The sequence below is a fragment of the Diceros bicornis genome, chromosome 19 (assembly GCF_020826845.1).
Source record: "Diceros bicornis minor isolate mBicDic1 chromosome 19, mDicBic1.mat.cur, whole genome shotgun sequence".
Taxonomy (NCBI): Eukaryota; Metazoa; Chordata; class Mammalia; order Perissodactyla; family Rhinocerotidae; genus Diceros; species Diceros bicornis.
Window position 1 is genome coordinate 29049528 of NC_080758.1, and position 26008 is coordinate 29075535.

Below are 26008 nucleotides of genomic sequence, written 5' to 3' on the forward strand. Positions count from 1 at the left end.
CAAGTTTCTTTTTTCTTTTCCCTTTATTAAAAAAAAAAAAAAAAAAAAGCTGTGGTCTTGAAACAACAACAGAGCATTTCAGAGGCACAAACTTTTGCAGAAAAGAAGCTGTGGCCTGGCGAGGCGAGGAGGGGCTCTCGCTGTCCTCAGGGAGGCGAGGGGGGATGTGAGAGTGAGGGGAGCCGTGGGGGTCAGGCCCCCCCAGGGCCTGTCGGGAAGCAGTGCTAGGGGATCTCCAGGCGCCAGGCAGAGGGGAGCCTGAGCGTGGCATTCTCCTGGGGTGGGGGGGGCCATTTCATCACTGTAGCCACTCCTCCAGCCTGCCGACACCCCCTTCCCCAGGCCACCCCGGGCTCAGGTCTCAGACTCTTCCTGCTCCTCAACGCTGAGCCCTCTGATTCAGGCCAGCCAGCAATGCCAGCGCAAGTCAGGAGCGCCCCTTCCTGGGGATTCGGGGGAACAAAGGAGCAGGGGGGCTATGATGGTGGATGACGGGCAGTGAGGACAGACTGACTTCCGTGCTGGGTCTAACCTGAGACCCCTCCCACTGCTCTTCTGGCTGGCGTGTGTGTGTCACAGTGAAATGCAGATGCCCAGGTGCCAGTGGTGGTGCGGGTGAGGGGGGATCTTCCCTTGCTCCTGACCCAATAGCTCCCTTCATCGCCCCCCCCGGAGGCCCCAAAGTTCCCTCTCAGCTGTGGATGTGCTGAGTGGAGCAACCAACAGGCGGAAGGCTCAGCACTGGCTTCCCTGTGTGGCCTTGGGCGAGTCCCTTCTCAGGCCTCAGTCTCCCCTTGGGTACCATGGGCAGGAGGCGCCAGGGTGGGGAATGGAGTGGCCTGGATAATCTCAAAGCTCCTGTCAGCTCCCCTGGCCTCTTCCAGGATGAGCCGGTGGGTTCCCCAGGGATGACAGCCTAGCTGGGGCAGCGCTTGGGTCCCCGAAGGATATGGGAGTCCCATAGGCTCTGGAAACAGGGCAGGGAACTACCAGAGGGAGGGTGCCGCGGGAGCACTGATGGGGCAGCAGGCAGCTTCCAGGAGGGCGGACTCTGCTGCCACAGGCGGGCACAGGGCTGGCCGTCCAGCCGGAGGCCCCATGGTGGCTCCTCTCCTGCCAGCTGGGGGAAGTGTCCGGGCATCGGGAGGCCCAGAGCCTTCTCCAGGGCGTTTCTGGAGGAGCTGGTGTCCGAGGGCTGTGGAAACGGCCTCCGGGGACTGGCCAGAGCAGGCGGCGCTCAGAGCCCGGGGTTCGGGGGTCTGCTCTGGAGCAGGAGCCGGGCTCTCAGGACTCAGGAGCCGCCTGTGCTGTGGCCTGGGCCCCGCCCTGCGGAACCCCTGCTCTGCAAAGGTGGGGTCAGGACAGCGACAGGGAAGGGCCTAGAAAGAGATGTTTGCTGTCTTTGAGGAGCGGATGGAGAGAGTGGCGGTGGGGGGGGGGTGGCAGCAGATGATCTCTCTCCTGAAGTGTGTGTGAGAGAGAGAGAGACAGAGGACATACAAAGAACAGGAAGAAAGACAGGAGAGAAGGAACACACAGACACAGGAGAGAGACAAGAGAACATGGAACGGGGGGAGTGGAGATGGAAGCAACTCAGGAAATGAAGGGGGAAGAGAAAGGAAAGGTAGGCTGACAGGAGAAAGGGGAGAGAGGCGGCTGAAGGACGCAGGCAGCCGCGGCAGACAGCGGAGGGGGAGGGGCGGGCGGGAAAGAGCGGCTGGAGGCGCCCGGCTGCTCAGGCCTGCGGCCGGCGGGGCCTGGCGGGCAGCTTGCGGTCTGGCTTCCTGTCCTTGCGCGGGCGCTGCTCCCTCCGGCCCTTCTTCTCCCCGGGGCTCTTCTCTGCAACGAGAGCACGGCCGTTGTTTCTGAGGCTGCTCAGGCCCTGGGAGGCCCTGAACCCTGAGGATGAGGGTGTCCCCACCCGCCCCCCGCCCATGGCGGGCTCAGACTCACATCTGGGTGCTGACGGGACCATCGCTCCTTTCTGGAGTCTGGACTGCGGTGACTTACCCAAAGGGACCACTTCTCTCAGTTCCTTAGGGGGTGAGGAGGGGCCCCCCAGGCCTGGAGGTTCACGCAGGCCCCCAGTCAGGACTCGGGGTGGCCTCGCGGGATGCCCATGACCCTCCCACGTGCACTCACTTCCCAGTTTACAGGGCGGTTCAGTGGAGACTCGACACCTTTTACCTGGTTGGTCCCCGCACCAACTTCCCCACTCACCTCCAGGCCCCGCTCTGCCCCTCAAAACGACGAGACCTCAACAGGAGCGGCATCTAGCGAGTGCTCCCGCATGCCAGCTGCCTCCAAGTGCCCTGTGTACCTTAAACTCGCGACAGCCGGGGAGGCAGGCACAGCCCCACTGCCCCACAGGACAGGCGTCACGGGGTCTGTACCTCACCCGGTTCCCACTGTGCAGAGTGGATGCAAACCCCACACCTAACCTAACTCGGAACCTTGACCCCATGGTGCCCCCCCACCCCCCGTGGAGCTGGGGTGAGCTTCTATCACAAATGCCAGATTAGCCCCATTTCTCAGATGAGGTGACTGAGGCCCAGGGAGGGGCCTCGCTTGCTCAGTGGCACAGCCAGGGCCGAGGCTCTTGGCATCACTTTCAGTGACTCCCAGCTCACTTGGAAGAAAAGACCATGTCCTCCCCGCTCCCTCTTACCCCCCGGGCCTCCCCTCAGCCCCCTCCTCCTTGCTCACTTGGCCCCAGTCATTGGCCTCCTTGCTGTCCCTCCAACACAGCAGGTCCATGCCACCTCCACACCTTTGCACCGGCTGTGCCCTCCACCCGGAATGCTCTTCCCAGCTGTTGTTTGTCATATTATTATCAAAACAGGAGAGAAGACCAGGCTTGGTTTGGGAGCCAAGCCAGCCCTAAATTTCTGGTTTACAAAGTGTCTCCACACCCCGGCCGCTTTCATACATTGCTCTCCCAAAGGAGCTGTATGCCCACGTGCACATGAAGAAACCCAGGCTCAAGGAGTCGCCTCCCAAGGTCACACGGCAGTTAGAGGTGGCAGCGATGAGGGGACGGCAATTTCATTTCTTGAGTGTCACCTGTGTGCCTGTCTCTCCAGGAGTCAGGGCTCCCCCTCCTCAGAGCAGGCTCAGGGTCATCCCCTTAGACCAGGCCGCCCACCTCTGGGGCTCCCTGCACTCACCCCCAAGCCCTCAGGGGACCCTGAAGCCAGGCTCCCTCTCTAAGCTCCGGGGCTGATGGTATCGGCCCTCAGGTGAGGCAGCATCTGGGGGACGGGGTGTGGGTGCTGCCTGAGTGGCCCCTGCCAGCTTTGAAGGTGGGAACATGGGGTGAGTGGCTGTGGGTCCCCATCCCTTCCCTCTGCTTGCCTGATATCTGCCCATCCACCCACCTACCCACCCATCTATCCTCCTATCCACCCACCTACCCATCCACCCACCTACCCACCAATCTATCCTCCCACCACCCACCTACACATCCACCCACCTACCCACCCACCTACTCATCCACCCATCTACCCACCTACCCATCCACCCACCCACCTACCCACCCATCTATCCTCCTATCCACCCATCCGTCCACTCATCTAACAAGTGTTACCTGAGTACCTACTATGTGCCAGGCCCTGTTGCTGGCACTAGAGAGGCAGCCACGAATAAGGCAGACAGAGCTAGCTCTCCTAGGAGATCACATTCCAGTAAGGCAGACAGAGATTAAATGAGCAGACACAAGAATGAGCACCATCATTTCCGGAGGCTGTAAGTGCTGTGACATGATGTGATGGGGAGTGACTCTTGGTCGGGGAGGCTCAGGGCCTCTCTGAGGATGAGACCTTTGAACTGAGACCTGGATGAGGCAGGAGGCCCCAGTAGGGTTGTCAGGAGGATTAAAGGAGTCGTAGTTACAAAGCACTTAGCACACCGCCCAGCACACGGTGAGTGCTTTATGATGTTCGCTGCTGCTGCTGTTGTTATTATTATTGTTATTATTATTATTGTTATTATCTGGGGGAAGAGCCCTGTCTCCATCCTTCCACAGCCAACCACCACCAGCTCTCAGGTGCCATGAGAGGTGTGGCCACAGGAACTAGGGCTGTACAGGACTATCTGTCTGGGTGCTTCCCTGGGTCTGGGGTCTCTTAGTTTCTCTGATCCCATCTCGACCTCACCTTCTGTCCCCAACTGCCCACCATGACTCCCAGAGGCCCCCATCTCTGCTATCTGCATTCTCAACCCAGACTCAAGTCCTTCTGAAACCAGGGGCATCCCTGGGTTCAAGTCCTGGCTCCACCACGTCCCAGCTGTGGGTTCTGGGTGGCCTGGCCACAGGTCCCTCACTCTTAAGCACAACTGTAGATTCCTCTTTGCACACAGACCCATGTTTGAATTCCAGGTTCATACATCCCTAGCTGTGTGACCCTTGGGCAAGTGACTCAGCCTCTCTGGGCCTCAGTCTCCTTGTCTGTAAAATGAGGATAATACAGTCATGTGTTGCTTACCAACTGGGATACGTTCTGAGAAATGTGTCGTTAGGCTGTTTCGTCATTGTGTGAACATCACGGAGTGCACTTACACAAACCTACGTGGTATAGGCTGTATGGTACTAATCTTATGGGACCACCGTCATATGTGCGGTCCGTCATTGACTGAAACGTTGTTATGCGATGCATGACTGTAATAATACCAACCTAATAGTGTCGTTGTGCAGATTAAATGACTTAATGAATGTAGGGAATTAGCACAGTGCCCTGCACACAGTAGGTACACAGTCAATGTTAGCTAATTCACTCTGTGTGGTGACAATGAAGAGGGCCCAGTGGCATTCAGTGGACAGGGGTTGGGGTGCTGAATCGGACAGTCCCCACAGAGAAGTCCCCGTCCCATCCAATTCTCTAGCGGCCTGCCCCACCCTCACGTAGCTGAGAGATCTGCTGGCTCAGAGCCGAACTCCGTTTTGTGAGTTTTGAACACTGTCCCCTTCACTGAACATTCCAGGGCTGCCAGGGTGCTGTCAAGCAAGAGATCAGAGAGTTTTGTTGGACTTGATTCAGAGTTGGTCACCACTTGGGAAACCGCATCCCTGATGGCAACGCGGCCGTGCATCCGAGGCCCTGACCATGGCCATCACTTCTCTGTGATCCTACTTCATTCTCTGGTGTGGCCGAGCACTGCCAGACGACATCTCCTTATTGCCCTTTTATATTACAGTTAGGGCGCTATCCTGATTTAAAAACAAACAACTGTGCAAGTGGGTTACGTTATCCGTGAATTCCATTTCAGAGTAGGAAAGAGGGCGTTCCGAAATCCTTGTTATTGACAGGGAGGTGGTTAGTCTGCAGGGGTCAAGAAATCCTGATGTTAAGGACAACTCAGTCCTCCTAACGTACCTGGGACTGACCCCAGCAAGGAAGACCCTCCTCTGAAAGCACAGCGAGGAGGGCAAAACTTCCTGCACAGGAAGGGATGGCTACTGGTGGACTTTCAGGCAGCCTGACAGGTACTGCTGAGGTGGCAGTGTCCCAAGGCCACTCAGAGTCACCCAGGGGCCCAGCCTGGTGCTCACCTCCCGGGCAGGGCCTCTGGATGGAACATTTCCGCGACTCGGACAGCACCTGGCAGGTGGCTGCCTCTTCCTGCCCGGCCCGGCCTGCCTCTCGCACCCGGGTCTCCAGGCCCCAGGCCGAACCGCAGGTCTTCCCGTTGTGGGTGCAGGGGCTCCAGTGGCCCCAGGGGCCCAGCTCACACTCCTCTGTCGGGCGGAGAGGGAAAGAGACAGACAGACCGACAGACGGGGTCAGCGGGCAGTGAGCGTCGTTCAGATCCAAGCGCAGGGTCTGAGGGTTCAGTTCTCCACGTGCAAGGGACTCACAGGCTATTACAGGGAGCAGAGGGGAGACATTTACACAGCCATTTATGAGAGCCTGGGGTGCGAGCTATACAGTAGCCCGCCCTTAGCCGCAGTTTCACTTCCCATGGTTTCAGTTACCCGTGGTCAACTGTGGTCTGAAAATATTAAATGGAAAATTCCAGAAATAAACAATTCATAAGTTTTAAATTGCATGCCATTCTGAGTAGCGTGATGAAATCTCACACTGTCCCGCTCCATCCTGCCTGAGACGTGAATCATCTCTTTGTCCAGCACATCCACGCTGTGTACACTGCCTGCCCGTTAGTCACTTAGTAGTTGTCTGGGTCATCAGATCGACTGTCATGGTATCGCAGTGCTTGTGTTCAAGTCACCCTTATTTTACTTAATAATGGCTGCAAAGCACAAGAGTAGTGATGTGAGCAATTCCGACACGCCAAAGAGAAGCCATAAAGTGTTTCCTTTAAGTGAAAAGGTGAAAGTGAAAGGTGAAAGTTCTCGACTTAATAAGGAAAGAAAAAAAAAATCATATGCTGAGGTTGCTAAGATCTACAGTAACTTTTATAAGAGTATATTGTTACAATTGTTCTACTTTATTGTTAGTTATTGCTGTTAATCTCTTACTGTGCCCAGCTTAGAAATTACACTTTATCATAGGTCTGTATGCATAGGAAAAACACAGTATATACAGGGTTCGGTACTATCTGTGGTTTCAGGCATCCACTGGGGGTCTTGTACGTATCCCCCGTGGATAAGGGGGGACCACTGTACTGATACATAGGCTGCTGGGGGCCAGAAGCCAGAGTGACCAGTTGGCTTTAAAGGGGGGGCCTCCCCGAGGAGGCGACATAGGGGCAAAAGGGAGAGAGAGAAGTGCATCAGATGGAGATGGAAGGACGCACGTTCCAGGCAGGTGTGCAAAGCCCTGGGGGCCGCAAACCACGTTGGAGGTATGGGCAGCTAGAGAGGGGGTGAGGTGGAGGTTCGGGAGGGGAGGGGTAGGAGATGAGGCTAGAAGGTCACACAAGGGTTTTGAAATGAACATGTGCCTTTGATAAGCCATAGAAGGCGGCAGCTACGCAGTGCTGTTGTGAGGAAGATGAGATCATGGGCATAAAATTTCTTAACAGGCAATAATTTTAAAATATATATAAGTGTATATATTCTTTCACACTTGATTCTTTTAAGAGTCCCTGAGAGGTAGGCAGAGAATAAGGGCAGCTATTAATACCCCCTTTTGCAGCTTGGGACACTGAGGCCTAAAACAGGTAGGGGGCTTGCTGAGGGAACATGGAGGGGGTCGCACAACAGGACACAGCCAGTTTATGATCCAGTTGGGCCCGGGAGCCAGGTCTCCAGCCCTTAGCACAATGGTCCTTCTGCTGAATGCATTCATTTGACAAGTAAAGACTGAGCAACTGCTGTGTGCAAGGTGCTGTGGTGGGTGCTGGGTGCAGTGGGGACAAGACAGACCCGGGTCTGCCTCCTCGAGTTCACTATCCAGAGAAGTCAGGCTGGAAGAGCAGGGTGCTCGTGCAGTAATGGCGGCAACACAGGCAGCCGTGGGAGCCCAGAGGAGGCAGGGGTCCCAGCCTGGGGGACCTGGAAGGCTTCCTGGAGGAGGAGACTCCTGATCTGAGTCTTGAAGTATGTGCGGGGAGGTTAGCCAGGCTCAGGGAGGGCAGGAGGGAGAAGTGCTCCGGTGGAAGGAATAACCCCAGCAGAGTCCCTGGAGACGACTCGGCCCTTGACACTGGCCTAGAACTCAGGACATTAGAGCATGGACTCAAACGGGGGAGGGAAAAATGATAGCGGCAGAGAGGCTGGCAGTGGGGACCAGAGTGCCCACAGCCTGGGAGGGCTCCAGTGAGGACAATGGGAGCCACTGAAGGGCCTTGAGCAGAAGAGAAACCTGATCAGATCGTCATGTTGAAATAAGCACTCTGGCTGCCGGGATAAGAGCCAGTGCAGGCTGAGGGCAGTGGGACCTGAGGCAGGTAGACAGGCAGGACGCTGTGCCGTGATCCCAGTGATGGGCAGAGGGTCAGGAGAAACAGGCGTTTGGGGGCGGGGTGGGGAGAAGGAGGCGGGTTTGGGAGCTTTATTCTGCTTCATTTTTTCCCCTAAAGTTCTTTCTGCCACGTGACGTCTGTATTTATCTTGTGTGTCTCCTCTGCCTTCCCACGAAAATGTCACATCCACGAGGGCAGAGGCTTTGTCTGTTCTGTTCACTCTACGTCCGGAGCTCCTAGGAAAGTGCCGGGGGCACTGCAGATGCTCTAGTAAATATCTCCTGAGCGAACGAATGAGCAGATTGGATTACATGTCGGGTGAGGGAGAGAGACGAGTCGACAGTGATGCCCGTGTCTCCAGCATGGCCACCCCATGGTTTGTGGAGCTGGTAACTGAGAGAGGAAGCCCAGAGGAAGCACCAGGCTGGGGATGGGGAGGGAGGGAAGGAGGCATCCACAGGGCAGGTGGGGATGTGCGTCTCTGGTCAAGGAGTGAGGGGGCTGGGACAGCGAGTCAGGAGCCGTCAGCTTTGGGAATGACCACGAACATGAGCCCAGAGAGCAAGTGTGGGCAGAGATACACGATTCAGGTAAGAACACCAGGGACAGCCTCACGTAAGGACAGACCACAGAAGAGGAGCTCACACAGGAGTCTGAAAAGGAGCAGCAAGAAGACAGAACAATAATAATGACAGCTGACACATAGTGAGCACTTACTGTGTGCTAGCGACTGTATTAAGTTCTTTCAATTGTATTAATTCATTTAATCCTCATAATAACCCTCCCCCCACACAAGGAGGTAGGTTCTATGTTCTACTGTAATTTTTGTTTAACATTTTGAGAAACTGAGGGACAGAGAGCTTAAGTGACTTGCTCAGGGTCATTAATGGGTACATTTTAGAGCTAGGATTTGAACCCAGTTCTGTCTTACTCTAAAATCAGTGTTCTTCTTCTGTACTCTGCTGCCTCCCTTGGTGATAATAATGACGCCGATGTTGGGAGTACCAGTCATCATAATAATGGTGCTTATGATGGTCCAGCGTGTTGAAGGATTCCTATGTGCACCTGAGGTGGTGATGCTGGGCCTCCCATCACCTGGTGACATTCTGCTATGACCTCTCCCAGGTCTCCTGACACCCCTCCCCAGGCCCCAGCTCCAGGGAGGGGAGGAGGGGCAGGGCGAGGAGGCCCCCACTCACCCTGGCACTCCCGTGTGCTCTGCTGGGCTGTGGTGCCTGGTGGGCAGGTGGGCAGACACTTCCCCTTGTACAGGTAGAACCGCCTCTTGCACTGGATGCAGAAGTCCTGGCTGAAGCAGCTCTCACAGGTGGCCCCACATTCTGTAACAGAGCCAGGGCCACCCCTGGTGAGGGTGACTGCCCAGGGAGGGGCGGGAGGGCCTCTGAGCAGCCCCAAGCTCTGTAGCACTGGGATCAGGACTCAGTGTCCCCTCTGAAGCCCAGACTTGCCCAAGGTCAGACTGGGCTGCGTTCTAGGAGAACTCCCTTTCTCATTGAACTGAGGCTCAGCAGGGGCAGGTGACATGTCCAAGGTAACATGGACATACCTGAATTTAACATATTTGAATTTAAAGGTCAAGATTCCCTTTCTCATTGGAGCTGTGGCTCAGAGAGGGCAAGTGGCTTGTCTGAAGTCATACAGCAATCTGGGCGGGGAGTGAGGACTCTGCTCCATTTCCATCAAGGCTCAGAGACGATCATGATTTGTCCCAGGTCATGGCGAAAATTAGAGTTAGGAGTTAGGACTCTTTTTCCCATTTGAGCTAGGCCCAGGGAGGGTGAGTAACAAGCCCAAGGCTACATAGCAAACTAGGGAAGAGGTGAAGATTCCCTGCCCCATTAGTGCTGAGACCAGAGAGGGCACTGACTTGCCTAGGGTTTCAGAGCCAGCTTGAAGTCAAGCAAGTATCTCCGAGTCTGGGCTCAGGCGTACGCCTGCTTCCCTGTGGCTGTCTTGGGGTGAGAGGCGGGATGTGGGCCACAGGCACCCAGGAGAGCAACACAAGCGCAGGACAAGGGAGGAGCCACGTACTTTTGCACCTGTTGACCTCCTGGCCGCGGATGCCGTAGTAGCCGGGGGGACAGTCGTGCACACACTTGCCGTACTGACGGATACCTTCCCGGCGGATGAACAGGAAGAGCCTCTGCTGGCAGGTGGAGCAGCCATTCTCCTCTGAGCAGATGACACAGCCTGTGCAGTTGCCCCCCGGACCAGTGCCCACTGCCAGCCAGACCAGGGTGGAGGGTGGGGGAAAGGGAGAGAGAGATGGTCAAACCATATGCGTGAGCAGCTCAGACTGTCTCATTGGGTTATTAACTGATCACGCAGCCAATCATACAAAAGACTACATTTCCCAGTTTCCCCTGCAACTAGATATGGTCATGTGACCAAAATCTGGTCAATGGGGTATAAGGTAAAGCAGTGCGTGCAACTTCTGGAAAGCTGCCTTACAGGGCAGGGGCATGCCCTTTGTCATCCTCTCATCCTTCCTGTTGGGTGGAATGTGAACATGATGCCTGGTGCACCAGCAGCTATTTTGGATCATGAAGTAGAAACTATGTGTTGAGGATGGTGGAGAAATAAGATTTAAAAAAGCCTGGATCCTTGAGGAAGGCAGAACTGCTGTACCAGCCCTGGACTGCTTCTGTGGACTCTTATATGAAAGAGAAATCAACGTCTATTTCGTTTAAACCACGGTTATTTGCAGTTCTCTGTCACTCACAGACAAATTTAATCTTTACTAAAATAGTCCGTATTTTGTGTGTGTGTGTGAGGAAGATTAGCCCTGAGCTAACATCTGCGAATCCTCTTCTTTTTGCTGAGGAAGACTGGCCCTGGGAAAACATCCGTGCCCATCTTCCTCCACTTTATATGGGACGCTGCCACAGCATGGCTTGACAAGCGGTGCGTCAGTGTGCTCCCTGGATCTGAACCTGCGAACCCCGGGCCGCCACAGCGGAGCGCATGCACTTAACCACTACTCCACCAGGCCGGCCCCTAAAATAGCGTGTATTTTTGAGTGTGTGTATGGTGCACACGCAGGTGGGGGTGGCGGGAGACTCTCACTCTCCTGCTGGGTTTCTGAACACTACTCCATTCCTCACTGTCACCATCACCAACACTCCCAACATCATCAAGCACAGCAAGCTGAGGGGAGGAACTTTTTGTTGCCCCAGAATTAGTGACCAGGACCCAAAGCTGGGAAGAAAGAGGTGGAAAATACCCTAGAACCTAAAGAGAGCCTCTACGAAGCTCACAGAAGCCTCTGATTAAGCTGACCACTTAGAAAGAGGGACTCACGGGAGCCAGGAGTAGTCAGCCTGGGGAAGGGGGGTTGCCGTGGCTTTCTCTCTGTTCTTAAACCCTCAAACTAAGTGCGGGGAGATTGCAAGGGAACCCCTCACAGAGACGGGGGGGGCTTGCAGGAAGGGGTGACCAGCATCTCATGCCCTGGTTGGACGTGAACTTGTGCTGCAGCCCCATAGATCTGCCCCTTCCCTCTGAGCAAAGAAGAGACCAGGAGAGAGAAGGGCCAAGCTGAGAGGGGAGGCAGCAGTAGGTGAACCTGCATGGCCTTCAGGGCAAGCCTGGGGGGCTCTCAGTGGCAAGGGCCCCCTAGAAGTAGCCAGGCTTCGTGCTGTGGCTGCTGCCTCGCCTAAGAGGGCTGGTTGCTGGCATGCGCCCCAGCAGTAGGAGGCAGCAGGGTATACCACCTGGGGTCGGAACTGGGGAGAGTCAGTGTGTGTCACTAAGGGACAGAAAAGGACCAGGCAGCTTCGTAGAGGCAGTGACTGGGGAAACAGGGAACTGTTTCAGGTTTCTACCCCATCAAGGTCACACTGGTTAATAAACCAGTTACACAGGGGCTCCCCTGAGCTCACGGCCACCCAGCAGGGGACATTCTTGGCTCTCCAGCTCCCAGCTCCTCCTCTGTTCCTACTGGTGCCCCATCCTCCTTTTAAAGGAATCCCCGTTGCATGAGGCCCTGTGGAAGGGCAAATCCTACCAGACACCAAGGTGAACAGACACCAAGGAGGCCCGAGCCGTCTTCGTTTCGACAGTTGCTGAGCATTGACTGAAACCTGGCCAGTCAGACACTCACTCCAGTGACCCCGAGTCCTGGGAGTGGGGCACAAACAGCGAGGGGACAGGTGGTTCACAGTGGAGGCAGAGCTGACTGTGCCCAGTCCAGCCTGGGTCCTCTCTGTCTCCCCTTCCTCCCTCCCTTGCGCTCTGGGATGGGTACATTTCCCCAAGCCTGATCTCCAGCTCCCTGGACTCTGGGAGGCCCCCACACCCTGCCGATAACTCCCATCGCTGTTGCTTACACCTGGGAACCCGACCGATCCAGCAGGCTCATATGGAGGTACAGAGTAACTAACATGTACCCTGGGATCCTGCCCCCAGGCAGCAAGCAAGGGTGGCAATGTTTCAATGCCCCTGGGAAGACAAACTGCCACAGGAGAGCAGAGTAAAGGCTGTGTGTTTCCAAAGCTGCAGACCTGGCGGGGACCTGAGGGCAGAGAGAAAGTGTGATGTCATAAGAGGGATTCCCAGGGCCAGAGAGAGCATCAACTGAGAAGTGGACAGAGCCCAGACTTCCCAGCCGATCGGCAAAAAATGTAAATTCTAATGATACCAAGGGCTGGCAAAGATGAGAGGAAACTTTCACTTCTGGTAGGAGTATAAACTTTGGAGAAAAATCTAGCAGCATCTAGTAAATTTAAGGATGTGCCTTTTCTAAACACGGCAATTTGGCTTCTGGTATAAATCCTACAGTGGCAGTTCTCAAACTCCAGCATGCCTCAGCATCTCCTAGAGCACTTGCTACAACACAGATAGCTGGGCTCCACCTCAGAGTGTCTGATTCAGTGGGTCTGGGGCAGGGCCTGAGAATTTGCATTGCTAACAGGTTCCCAGGTGATGCTGATGCTGCTGGTCCTGGGACCACACTCTCAGAACCACTGGCTTAGAGAAACTCTTGTGTATGTGCATAAAGAGACAGGTACAAAGATGTTTATTGCAGCATTATTTAATAGCAAACAATTATACAAACCTGTCTATCAAAAGCATAAACACATAGTGGCATAGTCATCTACCACAGCCATATACTGCTTATATGACCCAGCCATGCTAAATGACTGAGGGAAAGTAACAGTTGTCATCGTGGATACACCTCAGAGACGACAGCAAATTGCACAATGAATCATATAGTGAGAAGCCATTTACATAGAGTTTGCAACTTTGCAAAACAATACGCTGTAACATTTACGACATAAATTTGTATTAAGAGTAGAAGACATAAAAGGGACTGATAAACACTGAATTCAGGATGGTGACATCTCTGAAGTGAGAAGTGAGGAAACGGATTCAGGAAGAAGTCTGGGGATTTCACTCGTATCTGTAATATTTAATTTCTTAAAATCCGAAGCAAATATGGAAATGGCAAGATTTGATAAAAGTGGCTGGGTGGCACACAAATGTTCATTGTACTATTTTTTTATTCTTGACTGTAGGTTTAAAATATTTCACAATAAAAATATATTTAAAGAAGAAAGAGTTTAGCCTCTATTATGTCCTGGGGGGAGGGGAAGGGCACCTCATTCTTTCTACGCCTTCTCCCCCCGCACCCATCCTCAAGTTGAAGTCTTGGGCAGAGGAAGGTGACAGAAATTCAGAAAGTAATGGAAATTGGAGCCCCTGAGCTCCATGCTACTCGTCCCCCATGTTCACTCTCCCCCTCCCCCTCCTCCAATCAATAATGGAACCCTGATTTTTAGCGGAATTTTTGTCGTCCAAGAATAAAGACTACATTTCCCAGGCTCCTTTGCAGGGGTATGTGGTCATGTGTCTAAGTTCTGGCCAATGGGCCTCTAGTGGGCGTGCCCTGTGCCACTCCCAGGAAGTGCCCTTCAAAGGAAGGGCCGGGCTATCCTCCTCCTCTTCTTCCTTCCACCTGCGGGATTGCGGCCTTGATAGCTGGAGCCATGGCAGATCAGAGGGCAGAGGGACCTGACAGAGAGACACCGTGGTGCGGCCATGCTAACCCAGGGCTGTCTTCCTCAGAGTCTTTTATAGGAGAGGGAGGAAAAGTGTCCCTCGTGTTTAGGCCACCCGGCCTTTCTGACAGATACGGAGGACTACATGATAATGACTGATGGTGTCGGGTCTTCAGCCACGCAGGTGGGCACAGAACGATGGCAGTGGAGACCAGGGTGCCCTCCTCAGTGCCCCGGGACTTCATAAGCCTGCTGGACCTGAGATGTGACCCCACCAACAAAGGGCAGGGGGGGCCCTCATTTGGCTTGAGGGGATCACTGCCGCCTGGCACAAGAGGAGTTCAAATTAGAAATTATGTTCAGTTCCAGAAAAACAAAATGGTATTTCCTGCAAACTGAGTTTGTGGACTGAGACTCGCACCCCAACATGGGTGGTGGTGCCCATCTTGCAGCTGAGGAAACAGAGGCTCAAAGAGGTGAAATGAGACGCCCAGGGTCCTGCAGAATCAGTGGGGGTAGAGACCCAGATCATTTGGCCCCGCACTGCCCTCTTGGAGCATTTGTTCAGGGTCTTCTCTGTGTCAGGCAGAGCTGGGGCCACAAGGGTGAGCCGCACACGGCCCCTGCCGTCACAGCACCTCACAGCCTGGTGGGAGGGGCGAAGCCACAGAAGTGACTGATAGCAGCACAGATGGGGACAAAGCAAAACTCTCACCACTGTCTCTCAGAAGGGCCTGACCCCTGCAGTTTCCCTGGGGACCCTGAGGCCAGATGGAGTGGAGCCTTCCCAGAGATCAGGCAGCCAAACAGCAAAGAAGCCCCAATTAGAGCTACAGCCCTATTTGTAGAGTGATGTTTCTACATGCTGAAGACAAAAGAACCCTACGAGGGCCCTCCCCTGACCTCGGAGGGTGTCAGGTGTGTGTGTGTGTGTGTGTGTGTGTCGGGTGTGTGTGTGTGTGTGTGTGTGCGCACGCGTGCGCAGGCAGGGGCTGGATCTCAACTAGCATCTTTCAACCCCAGTCTTAGAAGAGAGGTAGCTCTGCCTCCTGCATCCTTGGTCCTGGCAGTTGCTAGGACGCCCTCTAGTGCCCCTATGTTGTAACAGCACTTCTGACTGAATTCTGATGGTCTCTGGCTTTTCATCACAACATCTCTATAACTCCTTAGAAAGAGCAACACTATCCCCCCCGCCCCCCCTCCAAGGTCACGGGTGTAGAGACTTGAATGCTAATTTTATGAATAATAAGTGATGACAACTAGAGTTTGTACAATCCTGCTTTAGATAGATCCAAACTTGATGGTTCTTAAACTTGGCTGTGCATAAGAATCCCCAGGGAAGCTTGTACAGTGTCTGGTTTGGGCCCAGGAATGTGCATTTTAACAAGTCCAAAATAAATGTACTAGGCATTTTGGAAGTGTCTCCCCTGCTCACAGTTTCCTTTCTCCGAGAAGCAGACTGGGCAACCACGCCTGTACTACATGACCCTGCCCCCAGCCAGTGGTGGACAGACTGCACCAGGGACCAACAGCTCATCCAGGCTGGGCCAATTAGACCGTCTCTCTTAGAATTTTGACTCTGGGCCGACAGACAATGGTCTGGGATGGGCTCTTGACCTAAGGACATCTGCAGGAGGGCAGGGTGGCCTGTTCTGGTGCACATGTGTGGGAAGCTACGGTCGGCACTAGCATCTGTGGCCCCTCTCTTTGCTAACAGAGGCCTCATCCCCCCGTACTCTCTGGCCTTGAGGTTCTTGTGGAGCCTTCTCCGCCCAGATGCACTCAGCCTGGGCTTGGCCAATTAGAGCATCAGGTCTCCTTGACTACAGTGGCTGGTTCAGACACAGGCATGTATCTCAACAAGAGTTAGTCTTAGGGTTTTTTGGGGGGGCATCAAAGGGTATGTGTATGCGTGTGTGTGTGTGTGTGTGTGTGTGTGTGTGTGTGTGTGTTTTCTTTTCCACTTTATTTGGATTTGGGAAGATGTAGGCCAGACCTGGTGGGCACCACATGAGGGGAGAGTGTCCCTAGGATGTAGGCCACACTGGCAGCAGAGCCCAGAGATCGTCTGTGCACCTGGATCCACCCCTGGGGAGCATCCATAAATTCTCTTCTTTTCTCCAGCCACTTTGAGTTAGGTTTTCTGTCACTTGCAGCCAAAGACCCTCGACTAATACAGGAGCAGAGAGAGAAAAATAAACAATCAGGTGCAGAGAGAGGACAGCAACCAGAAACCTCATGTGCCCCGAAGGACAGAGTTTCTGACCATCTTCCCAGCCCAGGTTCTGGTCCCTCCAAGGCCTGGCTCACCTCACAGCTCCAAAGAAAGTCATGTTGTCATGTGAGCTGGCTCTCCTCCTGTCAACTTACAGTCAAAATGACATAGCTCACTAGACAGGAAACAGGTCATGGGGGAGCAGCTCTGCTTCAGCAAGGACGAGGGCCTAGAGCACCGCCCACCCAGCTTGGCCGCCATGGACCCCAAGGGGCCCTGGGGCCCTGGGGACACACTTTGAAAACCCCTGGGTCCTTCTATACCTCAGCTGGGTCCTGGCCTTCATGGCCACCCTCTCCCAGCTCAGAAGCACGTTTCTGAGTGAAAGCCTTTGAGCTCTAACGGCAACCTCCCCGAGTTTCCTTGGGGCGTCAGAAGGGATGGCACCCCATGTAATTCTTCTTAGCAACTGCATCCCATAATTGAGACCACCCTCCCTCAGTCAAAATGCCAGTCAGCCCAAAGAGTCTGGCCCTATGTTGCTCTAGCAGCTGGAGGGGCTTGGAATGACATCTGAGTCACTTTGTCCTTCCTGGCACCCAGGGGATGAGCTGGGCCTGCATATCCATTTTATGGAGAAAGACAGTGGAATTTATCACATCAGGCTTGGCAGTTTACAGAGGGATGTGGGCTTATAACAACCCTGAACACGTGCATCTGCCCAGGGTTGAGAGACCCATTCATTCACTCATCCATCCATTCATTCAACAAACAGTTGCTGAGCCCCTACCCTGTATCCGGTCCAGCGCCAGGGGCTTGATGGTTATGAGCTTTGGGGGGCAGCTGTGTGATCACGGGCAAAGTACGTGAATTCTCTGAGCCTCAGTTATGCTAGCTGTAAAAGGGGGTAATAATGCTTATCCCGCAGGCTTGCTGTGATTAAAGGAGATGGTACATGGAAAGCGCTTGGCTTAGAGCCTGGCACATAGCAGGCCCCCCCAAAATCGGGGCTATTGTTATTATATTGGGGCAGATGATGTGTTTTCTGTCTTCATAAATCTAAGGACATGTGTTGTGGTGCAGGTGCCCAGGTTCAAATCCTGACTCCACCACTCCCTGAGTGAACTTGGACCAGTCCCCTCATCTCTATGGGCCTCAGTTTCCCCATCTGAAAAACTGGGGCAGCAATTCCTACCCCCAATTCCTTGTTATGAGGTCTGTGCAGACAAACCAGCAAGTGCCTGGCACACAGTAGGTGCTTCTCCATAAACATTCGTTCCTTTCCTGCTCCCTCACTGTCACGACACACAGCGGCATTGTCAACCCACATTTGGACCCCCTCTCTCCTTTCACAGGGGAGCGCACAGAGGCCAGAGCTGCTGGTGGACGGCAGGGTCCAGGAGACAGTCTTTCGCCCTCTGGAAGGTGAAGAGCTCAGGGCAGAGATGAGGAGGCAGCTTGGGTCTTGGGAGAAGGGAAGGTTTATTCTTTCTGCTGGGATCAGGAGATGACCTGTGCTCAGGGTCACCCACATCCTGGGGACAACCCCAGGCACCAATGGCTCAACGTCTGCAAGTGATCTCTCTGTTTTTCCATTTGAGGATTTGGAGTGGATTCAGGGTCCTCTCTGCAATGTCATGCCTCCTACCCATCTTCACTCTGGAGAACTTTCCTTGACGGGGTCCACAAGCACAGGGTGACATCAAGGACCCTGGAAATCACGTGTTCTCCCAGACAGGTACATCTCCTCATCAGCCCACAGCAAGTCTGTCACTGCAAAATCTTCAATACCCAAGTCAAGAACTTCAGCCCCACACTTTAAAAAAAACTAATTTGGATAGATTGCCAACATTTAAAAAACCAGATTTCACATAAAAAGCTGGAACTTAGACTTCTCTGGAAAAAGTCAGAATATCTGCCAACACTGGGCCTGAATTCCTGCAGGGCAATAACTGGTTGGAATTACATAGATGGGGCACAGGCTCTCCAGTTTGCTGCAGTCCCCACCACTCCTTAGTATTACCCCTGACCCTGAGGGCAAAGGTCAACTGTTCCGTATCACCCTTGAGCTGCTGTTTATCTAACACCCACGTCACTCACTCACAATCGAAGACAACATAGAGCAGGTGTTCTCAAACTTGGGCGTGTGGCGAACTCACCTGGAACGCTTGTCGAAACCCAGACGGCTGGGCCCCACCCCAGAGTGGCTGATTCAGTAGGTCTGGGCGGGGCCTGAGAATCTGCATTGCTAACAGGTTCCCAGGTGATGCTGATGGTCCTGGGACCACACTTTGAGAGTGGAGTAGGGTTAAGAGCCAGACTGCCTGGGTTCAATCCCGGCTCTGCCCCTCACCCTTGCCCATGTGACCTTGAACTAGCACCCTAACCTCTCTGTGTTTCAGTTTGCCCACCTTTAAAACAGGAATCATACTGGCCAACCTCACAGACCCTTGAGGCCCTAAGCAGGCCTGACATGAGGGTCTCAGTAACGTGACTGTCACCACCTGCCAGGCCTCCGTGGGCCTTTGGGATTCTGGCCTTGCTTTCGCAATCAGTGCAGGACTTTTTATTCTGATGTCAACACTTTTGGGGTAGAGTTTCTTCATAATTGGGGTGTGCCCAGGGAAGTGTGTCTCGCATGAGAACATCGTGTGTCACGGTGGACTTGGGATTTAACACGGCTGTCCTGAAGGACTCCTTGGGGGTGAGACGGATAGGGAGGGAGAGAAACAGACCACTGTCCCCTACCCCAAGGCAGTGCAGCCTGAGGAGGGCCAGGCCCTGCCCTGGGCCCTGCTCTGTCCTTGGAAGGACCCAGAATGATGTAGAAGGGCCCCATGCAGAGAGTGCTGGGCAGTGCATCCTCTGATCCCTGCCTGGCAGCGGGGGACACATGTCACAGATGACCAAGCGAAATAAACAACATCTGGGCTCCCGCCTGCCCACTGAGACTGCCGCATATGGGAGACAGTCACTGCCACTGGAGGCTGGCTCCGAGGAGCCCCGGGCACATTCCTGCCTGGGGGGCAGATTGCACCATCCCCCACAAGGGGTGGGCCCTGGAGATGACTCCTGGCTTGGAGACTGCCCAGGGGTGCGGGGCTAGAGGTCTCCAGCCCACTGGGCCCTCCTCAGCACCTGGGGCTGGTGGGGGAACCTAGAGGGCTTTATGTGCAGCGGAACATTGAGGTGATCTTAGCTTTCCGGCCTCATGAACTACCACTTCCTGGCTGGGTGATCTTACGTGGCTTCACTACTCTGAACCTCAGTCTCTTCTTCTGCAAAATGGGGACAATAGTAGCAACCACCTCCCAGGCACTTGTGAGGATGATGTGAGCTCATCTATGCAAAGTGCTTAGCACAGCTCACAGCAGATGAATGAGCACTATTTCATTACTTGATTCACGGGAGATGCATGGAAGTCACCCCGAGGTGCTCCCTCAAGGGCTGGGCCCAGCTTGTCTTGTTCTTCTTCAAATTTCCATAGCCTTGCACATTGTAGGTGCCCGTGAACTATTTCTTAAATGAATGAACGAATGATGACTTAATAAATGTTCTCAAAACTGTTCTCAGGGAGCCTGCACTCTAGTGGGAGGACCAGGCTCACACGTGGCAATGAAAGCTGATGATGTCCACCCAGCGGGGCTCAGAGCCCAGCGGAGGACCCAGGCAGGCGGGGGCTGGGCTCAGAGCCTGGAGTCATGGGGATGGTTCTCCAGAGAGGCAGATGTGGGGCCAGGAGCAGGACTAGTCTGTGTGGGAGGAGAGATGTGAGGACAAGGTGGTGTGTGAGTTAGCAGCAGGGAGGCAGCTTGTAGAAGGAGCACGTAGAGAATCCCTGCTAAGGCGCCCATACCCGACCCGAGAGGTTAATGGATGAGACCCTCCAAATGTAACAATAATCGGCATCCAAAGTGCAAACTGCTTATCCTTTTCCCCCAAACCTGTGTCTCCTGTCATCTCACAGGAGTCAATGGCTGCTCTGCTCATGGGCAACAGCCTTGGAGCCATCCTGCCTCCTCTCCTTCCCTTATTCCCACGTGCAGTCTGCTAGAAACTGGTCAGTCCCGCCTCTGAAAGATGTCCACGATCCGACCACTTCTCTCTACCCTGACGCTGTCACCTGCCCCCTCCAGCACCACCCCCTCACCCCCGCCCCAGCCAAGGCCACCAGCGCCCTGCAAAGACCTGGAGGCCCCGGTGCCTCCTGCGCTGACCCGTTCTCCCCCGTCCCTCCCAACCACTTGTCCTGCTCCAGTGACGCCAACATGTCCCTGCTGTTCCTCAGACAGGCCGAGACCACTCCCACCTCAGGGCCTTTGCACTTGCTCTGCCCTCTGCCTGGAATGCCCCTCCCACATTCATACACAAGTCCCACCCCCTCGGGCCTCTGCTGGAATGTCCCCTTCCCTGTGAGACCCCCTGACCACCTGACCTGAAGTAGCACCCTTCTTCAGCCCCCCTCCCTGACCACCTGACCTGAAGTAGCACCCTTCTTTAGCCCCCCTCACCCAGCTTTGTTCCTCTTCATTTATCCCCACCTGGTATGTGATATGTTTGGGTTTTGATGTCTCTTTCCCACCACGGGAAGGTGAGCTCCGGGAGGGCAGGAACAGAGCCCAGCACCCTGCACACACTGGTCAGCCCCCCGCTTTGCTCACTGAAATGATCCTTGTGAGTGTTGCGCATCACTGCCTCGTTCCTTTTTACAGCTGCTTACCATTCCGTGCAGAGATGCCGTAAAATTCATTTAGGTGCGTTATCACACCCAATTCAGAGAGGAGGAAAGTGGGGTTCAGGGCAGTGACGCTGTTTGCCTGAGGTCGCTGAGTCAGAGGTGCAGGGGACAGTTGGACCCAGGCCGTGTGACTGCAGAACCCGAAGGTTTCCTCCCGGGGCCACCCCGCCTCCCGGCTGCCAGTGCACCCCTGAGCCTCCTTTACTCGTCCACCCAGATTAACAGGTCCCTTACGAGGCCTCGCTAAGTTCCCAGTGCAGTGCCGAGGCCACTGCCTCCTTCAGTGTCCATGTGACGTTGACTGAGACAGGAACTTGACCAAACAGTGGCGGTACACTTGTCCCAGGACTGACCCCCCACCGTGTGTCTCTCTCGTTCCTTCTCCCCCCTCCCCCAACGGACATGGAGCAGATCAGCACGTGTGTGTTCAACCAGGAGAGACGTCCGGGTCTCTGTCCTTCAGGTCCCTCCAAACTCTCCAGGGGTGATGCTCTTCCCCACGTGGGCTCACGGAGGCGGGGAGTACAGGGGGGGAGCCAGGGCTCACACCCACATCTGTGGCTTCACAGCCAGTGGAGACCCCCCGATGTAAATGCACATCAGAATCGCCAGGCTGCTGACTGAAGCGGAGGCACGGCCGCCTCTCATGCACGCTGTTGGTTTAATACCGACGGTGGGGTGCCCGGTGTCAGGTGCATGAACTCGCGTGATCTTCAGAAACCCCTCTGCCAGCCTTCCCAAACCGTACCGTGCACACAAGGTGCCCAGGGATCTCGGGCTCAAATGTAGATTTGATGCTAACAGTCTCGGGAGAGGCCTGCGATTCTGCTTTTCTGTGAAGCTCCCTGGGGGATGCTCATGGCTCTGTCCCCAGAGCTCATTTAGGAGGCAGAGAGGTGGGTGCTGTTATTACCCCTCATCTTACAGGTGAGGAAGCTACGGCTCCAAGGCCAACAAATGTAAGTGGCAGAGCTCGACAGTGTCCTCAAACTGATGACACCTGATGATGGACGGGAGGTGCAATAATATGTGGAAGGGGCAACCTGACTCTTACCACTCACAGGAGGGGTATTTTCCCAAGGGGCCCAAGTTGGGGGCAGTCCCTGCCAAGCTCAGCATGGCGGGAAGGGGAGGGGCCAGCTTCATGTGTGCCTGAGCATGTGTGTGCCTCTGGGACAGCAGTGGGTGTGTGACAGTCTGGCGGCTGACAGAGGAGACCCACATCAAAAGGACTCCAGTGCCCGGGGGTTGAAGCGTGGAGAAGGCCTTGCCCCGTGCTGCCCCTGTCTGGCCTCCTGCTCGGTTGGGGGGTGGACACGGTCCAGAGCAGGCTGCTTGTGCCCCACATCTCTCCCCAACCAAACCAAGCCTCCGCCTTCCCCGTCCCTACCCACCCCCCCTGCACCCCCCAGAGGCATTCTGCCCTCCATTAGCTCCTCACTAAGAGCAGTCACATTGGTGTTCCTGGTGGGAGCCCTGGGGGCACCGAGCAGCCCAGAGCAGCCACCAGTGACCTTCAGAAAATCATAGTTTTTTTAAAAAAGGATTGTTACTGGATTCCTCATCATTCAGCAGGCTGCCCTAGGGTAGGAGCAGCCGGCTGAGACCGGGACCTGGAGGAGGCAGTGAAACCCTCCAGCTGGCTTCTCCGGGACCCATCTCCCCAGAGCTCGGCGCCCTGTGATCCGTGAACACAGAATTGTCACCAAGCTGCCCCGAGTGTGAAGCTGTCACAAAATCTGTCTGTGGAATTGTCACACAACTGTCTTGTGTGTAAAAGTGTCATAATGTTGTCAAGTGTGTGAAATTGTGTAAGAAATTATCTCGCAATTGTCCCCTATGTAAAACTGTCATGAAATTGTCAGGTACATGTGGTTGCCATTCTTTTGAAAAAATATTGAGAGGACAGTTCCCTTTCTTTTCATGTCATAGGGACAGGCTTGCTGTGTGTGTGGCCTTGAACAAGCTGCTGAAATACTCTGTGGCTCAGTTTCCTCTTCTGTACCCACCTCAGAGGGCTATTTTGAGGATCGAATGCATTATGCACAAAACAGTGCCTAGCACACAGTAGGTGCTCAAGTGATCTCACAACCCCCCTCCCCACCACACACTAGAATGGAATCTCCCTGAGACAGACCTGATTCTGGCTTGCTCACGGCTGTAGCCCCAGTACCTGGCAGAGTAAGTGCCTGGCACACAGTAGGCGCTCAATGGGTACTTGTGGGCTGGAGAGTGGACTCAGACAGGTTCTGGCTCCTTCCAGTCCCAGCTTTGTCCCACAGTGGGGAGGTCTGGCTGTGTGACCTCAGGCAGGTCTCTCGGCTCTCTGATCCTCTCTAAGCCTACCTCGGCTGCTGTAAAGTGCCCTGGAAGCTGTGTATAAAGTGCCTGGTGACACTGCGGGGGGCAATATCCTGAGCTAACTCCCTTCCCCTCCCCTGGGAGTGTATGATTCCTGGGGGCTGCTTAAGGCTGTGGAGGCCTCTTGTGACTCTGTGGGAGGCTGTGCAAGCTTCAGCTTTGACTGAGTTGGGGGAGCAGCAGTTAGGACCCCGGTGGGACACGTCTGGCTAATCCGGAGACCCAATGCCATACATGGGGGGGTGGGGGGGCAGAGGTGATGCCACTGGTTCAGAGGTGATGCCACTGGTTCAACCAGGAGCCCCGACGAGCCCTGGGGAGGATGTGGGTGCCAGGATTCTAAGAAGAACTGGAAAGTCTGTGATTCCTAAGATTAATCCAACTGAGGAAGGCGCCAGGTCTACCCGTTTGCTCTACAAACGACCTCCTTCATGTGGTCGTGTTGAGGTCCTACGACTAACCGAGCTCCGGGCAAGGAACTAGGAGCGTGGTTCCTCACTTGGCATGGATTCAGACTCATTGTGTAACCTTTGGCAAGGAACCTAATCGCCCCATGCCTCAGTTTCCCTAGCAGAAAGACAAAGGATTGGTTTTGATAAAGGGCTTTCAAACTTTTTTCCAGCCACGGAAGCCTTCTTTTTCCCGAGAAGAGCTGATATGGGGCTCAGTTAACAGGGCAGGTGGGAGCTGAGCCGCTTTGGGGGAGGCCTGGATGGGGGAGGGGGAGCGTCTCAAGCCCAGCCATTTTGGTCCGCTTTGCCCACTTCTGGAGGCTGCCCCTAAGGGCTCGGATAATCTCTGAGAACCCTGCAAGCCCCAAAGTCCCACAGTGCCGATGGCAGTAGGAGAGGCGGTGGAGCAGGTAAGAGCACAGGCTCTAGAGGTTCCCACAGGCCGGGCTTCAAGTCCCAACCAGCCTCTCTGAGCCTCAGTTTCCGCATCTGTGAAATGGGGATAATGACTGTCCTCACACGTTGCTGTGAAGGTTCAGTAAGCTGGTGTGTGGGACACGGTCAGAACAGGGCTTGGCAGATGGGAGGTGCACAGCAGTGGGAGAGCTGCGGGCAGCTGTGGATCTCTGACCCGGCCAGACTCTGGCTCAACGACCCTCTGAGGTATTATCGTCTCCCCTTACACACAAGGATGGTAACGCCCAGAGAAGGTAAGTAAGTTGTCCAGGATCACACAGCTGGTAAGTGGCAAGTTGAGATTTAACGCCAGGCAGTCTTAGTAACTGGTAGTTATTATTAAGTATTGGGGAGAAACTAGCCCCCAGAATAGGTCCAACATAAACACACCCCTCACCTCATAAAATTAAGCCCTCAGGAAGCTTTGGGTATACGATCAGCTCCCAGCACAGAGAAAACCTGGGGCCCCACTGCCAGCGAGCATTAGGGAAGAAGGTGGGGTCGAAAGGTCAGGGGTGCGGAGGCAAGCCTGAGTCTGCCCCTCAGCACCGGGCCCCGTCGGTGTTCCCGGGACAGCCTCCGCCTCTCAGCCAGCACCCCGGGGACGTGGAGGTTCCAAGGGGTGACAGACAGTCAGGAATTCAGGTTGGGCCTCCAGCCACAGGGTGAGCATCTTCAAGGACTCTATTCTGGTCTGGTCTCTCCCCACAGGCTCCTTCCCCTCTCAAATCCCAGTAGAAGGGAGAGAGGCCCAGATGTGGACTCTAATCCCAGTTCTGTGGGTCCTCAGACAAGTCCCTCCTTGTTCCTGTGCCTCAGTTTCTCCTTCTGTCAAATGGATCATTAAATTCAGTGTTTCTAAGGGTCCAATATTCATTTATCTATCCATCCATCCATCTGTCCACCCATCCATCCATCTATCCATCTGGCAGCATTTCTAGGATGCCTACAAGGTTCCAGGCCCTCTTCTAGACTCCAGGAATATACGGGTGAAAACAAGAAACAAGAAACCTCCCCTTTGCTTTTATTTGATTTATTAAACAAAGTTAAAAGACAAACCATAGACCTATAGAAGCATTTTAGAAAGATACATAAAATGCCACTAGGCTGGGAGGGTAAATTTCCCAGGCACCTTGTCTCGCTCACCCACACTGCCCAGCGCATGCACAGTCGGGGTACTGGGTGCTCTGTAAATGTTTGTTGAATGAATGGATGAACAAGACTTATCTTGCTGCTCCAAAACTTGTGACTAAGAGTAGAAATGAAGTCTGAGTCCTCCCTTCCCCTGTCACCCTGTTCTGAAGAGAACTGCCTCCTGAGCATGAAATTGGGGCCAGACATCCCCTCCAGGACTTAGTGGGGGGGGCAACTATCTCTGCACCCTCCAACCTCTCCCCCTCCACCGCCTCCTCAGCCCGTGTAAACCGATGTCTGAAGAGGATCCAAGAAGGATTGTCCCGCAGTGGCTGGGACAGGGCAGGGCGCTTCCCCACTCCCTAAACCCAGGTGGGGTGGGAAAAGAGTCACTCAGAGAGAATCGGAGGGCCCTGAAGTTCACGGCAATGGGCATTTCACCCCCTAACTGAACACACACTTGCTGATCTCCCAAGTCTATGGGGGGAGAGGGGAGAAGGAATGAGAGAGGCAGCAGGGGCGGGTCAGGCCTGGGCAAGCCTGCATGGCCACCATTTGGCAATTCTCTGTCCCAGGCAACTGGATGCTGAAGAAGGCAATCGAACTTGATCCAAGCTGCAGATTCCCAAACCAAAGGGGCAAGAGGCTGTGGGGGACCGTGGGTAGTGAGGGAGCTGGGAAGATCAGAAGAGGTCGACCCCATGTTCGTCCCCAGTAAATCACACCTGCACCATTGTTAGGCACCTGCCACACACGGAGGGCGGGCATG

The 26008-nt window shown here is 54.5% G+C and overlaps 1 protein-coding gene across 2 annotated transcripts in view; it reads right to left on the reverse strand.

Moving 5' to 3' along the window:
* Positions 1-62: 62 nt before the first annotated feature.
* Positions 63-26008, reverse strand: part of RSPO4 (R-spondin 4) — a 40400-nt gene continuing 14454 nt past the window's right edge. The window contains exons 2-5 of one of the 2 annotated variants that reach the window (XM_058563031.1): positions 9916-10104; positions 9063-9203; positions 5549-5734; positions 63-1839 (exon numbers count right to left, since the gene is read on the reverse strand). In XM_058563031.1, the coding sequence (XP_058419014.1) occupies positions 1736-1839; positions 5549-5734; positions 9063-9203; positions 9916-10104 (620 nt within the window). In that variant the 3' untranslated portion in view covers positions 63-1735. The remainder of the gene's footprint in view (positions 1840-5548; positions 5735-9062; positions 9204-9915; positions 10105-26008) is intronic. The other variant, XM_058563030.1, reaches the window with a different exon arrangement.